Raw genomic sequence first — 8,417 nt, forward strand, 5'->3', positions numbered from 1 at the left:
TGTGTGTGTGTGGTTGTCAGGACTACCAGAGGATGTTGGACTTGATGAGGGATATTATCCTGGCCACTGACCTGGCTCACCACCTCCGCATCTTCCCCGACCTGCAAAGGATGGCTGACGGTAAAGGCTGTGTGTGTGTGTGTGTGTGTGTGTGTGTGTGTGTGTGTATGCGTGTGCGTGCGTTATACTTTTTTTGCACCTAAACCGAGGGAAACAATTTTCAGCCTTAGGCAATAGAAGGTTTGAGTCTACCTAGGCTGACAATCTCGCCCCACGGGAGGTGTATGTGTGTGAGTATGATAGTCTTCCATTTTCTTTCCCTTTCTGTTTGTACGTCTGTGTGTGTGTGTGTGTGTGTGTGTGTGTCTGTGTGTAAATGTCTGTGTGTAAATGTGTGTGTGTGTGTGTGTGTGTGTGTGTGTGTAAATGTGTGTGTGTGTGTGTGTGTGTGTGTGTGTGTGTGTGTGTGTGTGCGCGTGTGTGTGGGTGTCTGTGTGTGCGTGTCTGTGTGTGTGAGTGTCTGTGTGTGTGCGTGTATGTGTGTGAATGTCTGTGTGTGTGTGTGTCCTAGCTGGCTACAATCCCAGGAATCAGACCCACCGTTCTCTGCTGCTGTGCCTGCTGATGACCTCATGCGACCTGTCGGACCAGACCAAGGGCTGGAAGACCACCCGCAAGATTGCTGTGAGGAACCCTAACGTCTACTCCTAACCCAAATCTCAACCACAACCCTAACCCTCAACCACAACCCTTACACTAGCTTCATGTCCATATGCAGGTTCAACCCTAACCCTCAACCACAACCCTTACCCTAGCTTCATGTCCATATGCAGGTTCAACCCTAACCCTTAACCAAAACCCTTACCCTAGCTTCATGTCCATATGCAGGTTCAACCCTAACCCTAACCTCAACCACAACCCTAACCAAAACCCAGCCACTAACCCTATAGTTTCATGTTCATATCCTACCCCTAACCCTAGCCTCAACCCTAACCTAAATCCTCAAACCTAACCTCAACCCGAACCTAAATCCTCAGCCCTAACCTCAACCCTAACCCTCAACCCTAACCTAAATCCTCAACCCTAACCTCAACCCTAACCCTCAACCCTAACCTAAATCCTCAACCCTAACCTCAACCCTAACCCTCAACCCTAACCTAAATCCTCAACCCTAACCCTCAACCCTAACCTAAATCCTCAACCCTAACCTCAACCCTAACCCTCAACCCTAACCTAAATCCTCAACCCTAACCTCAACCCTAACCTAAATCCTCAACCCTAACCCCAGACCCTAGTTGACCTTTGACCCTAAACCAATTTTCTCTCCTCTGTATTCAGGAGCTGATCTATAAAGAGTTCTTCTCCCAGGGGGATCTGGTATGTGTGCTGCACTTTATTCCTGCACCGTATTTGTGTGTGTGTGTTGGGGGGGTGAGTGTGTATCTGACGTGTGTAACTTACTTGTGTGTGCAGGAGAAGGCGATGGGGAATCGTCCCAGTGAGATGATGGACAGAGAGAAGGCCTACATCCCAGAGCTACAGATCAGCTTCATGGAACACATCGCCATGCCCATCTACAAGTAAGAACCGATCACAACACAGAGTTTATCACTACTGACCCAATCACCACACAGCGTTTATCACTACTGACCCAATCACAACACAGCGTTTATCACTACTGACCCAATCACAACACGGCCCACAGCACCACCTAATATTGTGTCCCACGCCCCTGTCCTCTCATAGGCTGCTGTCAGAGCTGTTACCAGGGGCAACCGAGCTGTATGAGCGTGTAGCGACCAATCGAGTACAGTGGACCAAAGTCTCCCACAAGTTCAGCGTCCGTGGGTTGCCTAGCAACAATAGCCTCGACTTCCTGGATGAAGAATATGAATTGCTGCAATCCCAGGGTGCACTTGGGGATGACAGCCACTGCGATGACACCCATTGCCTCAACGGTTGCCTGGATGAGGGGGACGGGGGGAGGGGCCTGTAACCATACTGACCAATGGGAGTGGAGAAAGCAGTATCTCTAGGCTAATAGAAACCTAAGGAAACTATTCCCTTTTTACGTCCTCATGCGGAGAAGGCGGGACTCTGAGACAGTTTGACATTTGACTGACAGCTGTCAATCTCTAAGGCTGAGCAAAACAGATGGAGTGAACCGCAGGAGGGACGATTCAGATGAGTCATTTCAAAGGAGTCGATTCAGACTAGTCGATTCAGACGATTCCTGTAGATGCTAAATGTGACTGAACTCCTGTGAGGAAAGCAGAGAGTCGTGTTGACTCTGGAAATGATCATTTTCATAACGAGGTCTCCGTTCATATTCTTCTGAGTTTCTGTTTCACACACAGACTCACAGACACCTAATAGGTCAATACCCGTGTAATAACACATAGGTAAAGAGCTCCTTTCCTAGTTAACAGAAAGCTGTGTAGTACGAAGGACAGTTCTGGAATCTGTTGGTTTATGTTGTTTTAAGATCATCAGAATCCCTCCCATCAGCCCACACACACCCTGATGAGCTGCTATGTCACTCATATGACTGCTTATGTATACTGTATGCAGCCTACACCTTGTGTGTTACACCCTTTATCTCAGCCAGTATTGGATGTATTTTTCATGTCTTAGGCATCATGTAAGTCTCTAGTTTGCCAGATGTTATATTTGTTATTATATATGGAGCCCATTGGTGGCCCTGCGATGCCCAGTGGTCATTGAGGGAAACTGAATCTGCCTTGTGTCAGGTAATGTGAGTGGAACTTCCCTATTTTGGAAATGGGGACAGTTTGACAGTCAATGATCACTGGTCAGTGCCATCCTCATTAGCTAAAATCTTCTATCCCTGGAGTGCGCACACACACACACAGACACACACACACACACAGACATACACACAGACACCACAACCACCATTACAACCTTCACAACAAGAGCCACTAAGAGCCATTCCTCCTTTCTTCTTAGTGTTCCTCTCTGTCTCTATATAACCCCTACAACCCGCTATATAAGTGAAGCCCTTGAAATGATCCAGTGTCATCATACCTGTGTGTGTGTGCGTGTGTGTGTGTGTGTGTGTGTGTGTGTGTGTGTGTGTGTGTGTGTTGTACGGATCTGCCTTATCGTGCTATGCTGCCTTTCTCAGAGCTTGCCATGTTGGACCATAGATACAAACAGACACAGAGGCCAAACAGTATCTCCAGTGTGTTGATGAACAGACCTATAGATGACAGTGTGTTGATGAACAGACCTATAGATGACAGTGTGTTGATGAACAGACCTATAGATGACAGTGTGTTGATGAACAGACCTATAGATGACAGTGTGTTGATGAACAGAACTATAGATGACAGTGTGTTGATGAACAGACCTATAGATGACAGTGTGTTGATGAACAGACCTATAGATGACAGTGTGTTGATGAACAGACCTATAGATGACAGTGTGTTGATGAACAGACCTATAGATGACAGTGTGTTGATGAACAGACCTATAGATGACAGTGTGTTGATGAACAGACCTATAGATGACAGTGTGTTGATGAACAGACCTATAGATGACAGTGTGTTGATGAACAGACCTATAGATGACAGTGTGTTGATGAACAGACCTATAGATGACAGTGTGTTGATGAACAGACCTATAGATGACAGTGTGTTGATGAACAGACCTATAGATGACAGTGTGTTGATGAACAGACCTATAGATGACAGTGTGTTGATGAACAGACCTATAGATGACAGTGTGTTGATGAACAGACCTATAGATGACAGTGTGTTGATGAACAGACCTATAGATGACAGTGTGTTGATGAACAGACCTATAGATGACAGTGTGTTGATGAACAGACCTATAGATGACAGTGTGTTGATGAACAGACCTATAGATGACAGTGTCTTGATGAACAGACCTATAGATGACAGTGTGTTGATGAACAGACCTATAGATGACAGTGTGTTGATGAACAGACCTGTAGATGACAGTGTGTTGATGAACAGACCTGTAGATGACAGTGTGTTGATGAACAGACCTATAGATGACAGTGTGTTGATGAACAGACCTATAGATGACAGTGTGTTGATGAACAGACCTATAGATGACAGTGTGTTGATGAACAGACCTGTAGATGACAGTGTGTTGATGAACAGACCTATAGATGACAGTGTGTTGATGAACAGACCTGTAGATGACAGTGTGTTGATGAACAGACCTATAGATGACAGTGTGTTGATGAACAGACCTATAGATGACAGTGTGTTGATGAACAGACCTGTAGATGACAGTGTGTTGATGAACAGACCTGTAGATGACAGTGTGTTGATGAACAGACCTATAGATGACAGTGTGTTGATGAACAGACCTATAGATGACAGTGTGTTGATGAACAGACCTATAGATGACAGTGTGTTGATGAACAGACCTATAGATGACAGTGTGTTGATGAACAGACCTATAGATGACAGTGTGTTGATGAACAGACCTATAGATGATAGTGTGTTGGTTAACAGTGTGTTGGTTATCAGTGTGTTGGTTATCATTGTGTTGGTTAACAGTGTGTTGGTTATCATTGTGTTGGTTAACAGTGAGTTCACTGTCTCAGGAGTTTAAAACACACTACCACTCATCTCCAATCAATCAGTCACCTAAATGTTAAACTAATGTGTGAAACTGCTGCTCGGTGAAGCCAGAGCAACAGCTTAGCCTCACCACATGTCAGGGCTTACATACTGTATATGTGGAAGAATTAAGGCCATACAGGTCAATATATTTGTTAAAAGGGCGTACAGGTCAATATATTTGTTAGGTAAATGAACTGGGGATATTGGTTAGGTGACAGGGGCGTACAGGTCAAAATATTTGTTAGGTGAATGAACTGGGGATCTTGGTTAGGTGACAGGGGCGTACAGGTCAATATATTTGTTAGGTGAATGAACTGGGGATCTTGGTTAGGTGACAGGGGCGTACAGGTCAATATATTTGTTAGGTGAATGAACTGGGGATCTTGGTTAGGTGACAGGGGCGTACAGGTCAATATATTTGTTAGGTGAGTGGGCTATAGGTGAATATATGGATGGACTGCATATAGCTTCATATATTTTGTAGATGATTCTCCCTCAGGATGTCTGTGTGTGTGACTTCACTGACTTTGACTTCATGTTATTGTACAGATTGTAACTGTTCTATTGGCATTCAGGTAGGCTAGCGATCTGAAGCCTCGCTCTAGTGCTGTATACCTGTGAACTCTGACCCCTGATGAACACAGATTAACTTCCTCTTTTCCCCTGTTGTTGTTGTTGTTGTTGTTGTTGTTTTCCGCCCATCCATTCCAGATCTGCCTTCTTCATATGTATTTTGATGATGATGATGCAGAAACTCTGATGTAAATACAGTCTGCTCTTAAATTATTACTTTAGACAGTTGTCTCTCTTAACTTTGTTTTACGTTAGTGTGTTTGTGTCAACGAGTCAGGGCTCCGTCATGTGCCAATCTCCATCTCCACGGAAACGCAGGATTCTTACCTGTGATGTAATCTCATAGGCTATATATAAATGCTGTAAATAACAGTTTATGAAGTGTTACTTGATTCTATGTAATTATTACAATGAGGACTATTTTAATTATTTCATGTTATACAGTTGAAGTCGGAAGTTTGCAGACACTTAGGTTGGAGTCATTAAAACTCGTTTTTCAACCACTCCACAAATTTCTTGTTAACAAACTATATAGTTTTGGCAAGTCGGTTAGGACATCTACTTTGTGCATGACACAAGTCATTTTTCCAACAATTGTTTACAGACAGATTATTTCACTTATAATTCACTGTATCACAATTCCAGTGGGTCAGAAGTTTACATACACTAAATTGACTGTGCCTTTAAACAGCTTGGAAAAATCAAGAAAATGATGTAATGGCTTCCTGATAGGCTAATTGACATCATTTGAGTCAATTGGAGGTGTACCTGTGGATGTATTTCAAGGCCTACCTTCAAACTCAGTGCCTCTTTGCTTGACATCATGAAAAAAATCAAAATAAATCCAAATAAAAAATAAATCAGCCAAGACCTCAGAAAAAAAATTGTAGACTTCCACAAGTCTGGTTCATCCTTGGGAGCAATTTCCAAACACCTGAAGGTACCACGTTCATTTGTACAAACAATATTACGCAAGTATAAACACCATGGGACCACGCAGCCGTCATACCGCTCAGGAAGGAGACGCGTTCTGTCTCCTAGGGATGAACGTACTTCGGTGTGAAATGTGCAAATCAATCCCAGAACAACAGCAAAGGACCTTGTGAAGATGCTGGAGGAAACAGGTACAAAAGTATCTATATCCACAGTAAAACGAGTCCTATATCGACATAACCTGAAAGGCCACTCAGAAAGGAAGAAGCCACTGCTCCAAAACCGCCATAAAAAAGTCAGACTACGGTTTGCAAATGCACATGGGGACAAAGATCGTACTTTTTGGAGAAATGTCCTCTGGTCTGATGGAACAAAAATAGAACTGTTTGGCCATAATGACCATCGTTATGTTTGGAGGAAAAAGGGGGAGGCTTGCAAGCCGAAAAACACCATCCCAACCATGAAGCACGGGGGTGGCAGCATCATGTTGTGGGGGTGCTTTGCTGCAGGAGGGTCTGGTGCACTTCACAAAATAGATTGCATCATGAGGCAGGGAAAATTATGTGGATACATTGAAGCAACATCTCAAGACATCAGTCGGGAAGTTAAAGCTTGGTCGCAAATGTGTCTTCCAAATGGACAATAACCCCAATCACATTTCCAGTTGTGGCAAAATGGCTTAAGGACAACAAACTCAAGGTATTGGAGTGGCCATCACAAAGCCCTGACCTCATATAGAACATTTGTGGGCAGAACTGAAAAAGCGTGTGAGAGCAAGGAGGTACAAACCTGACTCAGTTACACCAGCTCTGTCAGGAGAAATGGGCCAACATTCACCCAACTTATTGTGGGAAGCTTGTGGATGGCTGCCCGAAACGTTTGACCAATGTTAAACAATTTAAAGGCAGTGCTACCAAATACTAATTGAGTGTATACAAACTTCTGACCCCCTGGGAATGTGATGAAAGAAATAAAAGCTGAAATAAATCCTTCTCTCTACTATTATTCTGACAGTTCACATTCTTAAAATAAACTGGTGATCCTAACTGACCTAAAACAGGGAATTTTTACTTGGATTAAATGTCAGGAATTGTAAAAAATTGAATTTATATGTATTTAGCTAAGGTGTATGTAAACTTCCAACTTCAACTGGGGCGGCAGGGTAGCCTAGTGGTTAGAGTGTTGGACTAGTAACTGAAAGGTTGCAAGTTCAAATCCCCGAGTTGACAAGGTACAAATCTGTCGTTTTGCCCCTGAACAGGCAGTTAACCCACTGTTCCTAGGCCGTCATTGAAAATAAGAATTTGTTCTTAACTGACTTGCCTAGTTAAATAAAGGTAAAATAAAATCAACTGTATACTGTGGTTGTAGTTGAATCATCTTTTTCTCTCATTTTCATTGTGTTATTGAAGGGCCCAAAACATGCAGACCTACGGCTCAGACAGAGGAGGATAAAACCAAAATGCTATTTCATCATAAAATTGATACTAATTCTGAAAACAAAGACTGAAGTTACTGAAATATGTATTTTTTGTTGTAGAAGGTGTATACCAGTGGTGGTCTGTGTGTGTTATCTAAATGCTGTATAGACCCTTCTGGAAAGAGAACACACTATATAAAAATATGTATTTTTTGTGTAATAAATTTGGTTAATGCTCAATTTTATGTTTCATACCATGATACAGTATAGGCTACACACCAACACACACCAGCATACATACACAATAAAATGCAATCTCAACATATTTCTTCCTAGTTTTTACTTGTTATTGCTTGGTGGAAGTCCTCTTGACATGTTTGGAAACACTAAATGTTAGGCCTACATCATTTATTGCCCTGGCCACATCTGCAGTCCTCATGCCTCCTTGCAACATGCCTAAGACACGTTCACACAGATGAACAGGGACCCTGGGCATCTTTCTTTTGGTGTTTTTCAGTCAGTAGAAAGGCCTATTTAGTGTCCTAAAACCTATTTAGTGTTTTCATAACTGTGACCTTAATTGCCTACCGTCTGAACTGTTAGTGTCTTAACGACAGTTCCACCGGTGCATGTTCATCAGTTGTTTATGGTTCATTGAACAAGCATGGGAAAATGTTTAAACCCTTTACAATCTGTGAAGTTACTTTACAAATGATCTTTGAAAGACAGGGTCCTGAAAAAGGGTTGTCTCTTTAGTCAGTATTCCATTTACCACACTGACACCTCAGGGATGGAGAAGGTCCAGGCAAGTCATTCTGTCTGGCGCTGATGGGACCCAACATTACGGAAAAAACATTTTCAACAACTTC

General features: G+C 42.9%; 1 protein-coding gene across 5 annotated transcripts in view; it reads left to right on the top strand.

The window, feature by feature from the left end:
- LOC110536894 (cGMP-dependent 3',5'-cyclic phosphodiesterase) overlaps positions 1 to 2,838 on the top strand; it is a 401,529-nt gene extending 398,691 nt beyond the window's left edge. For all 5 annotated transcript variants that reach the window (XM_090223966.1, XM_090223968.1, XM_090223970.1 and 2 more), the window contains 5 exons: positions 21 to 120; positions 572 to 684; positions 1,339 to 1,377; positions 1,474 to 1,580; positions 1,747 to 2,838. In XM_090223966.1, coding sequence (XP_090080092.1) covers positions 21 to 120; positions 572 to 684; positions 1,339 to 1,377; positions 1,474 to 1,580; positions 1,747 to 1,996 — 609 coding nt within the window. In that variant the 3' untranslated portion in view covers positions 1,997 to 2,838. The remainder of the gene's footprint in view (positions 1 to 20; positions 121 to 571; positions 685 to 1,338; positions 1,378 to 1,473; positions 1,581 to 1,746) is intronic.
- Positions 2,839 to 8,417: the final 5,579 nt, after the last annotated feature.

This window comes from Oncorhynchus mykiss, chromosome 27, assembly GCF_057628025.1.
Source record: "Oncorhynchus mykiss isolate SJ-2025 chromosome 27, ASM5762802v1, whole genome shotgun sequence".
In the NCBI taxonomy this organism is placed as follows: Eukaryota; Metazoa; Chordata; class Actinopteri; order Salmoniformes; family Salmonidae; genus Oncorhynchus; species Oncorhynchus mykiss.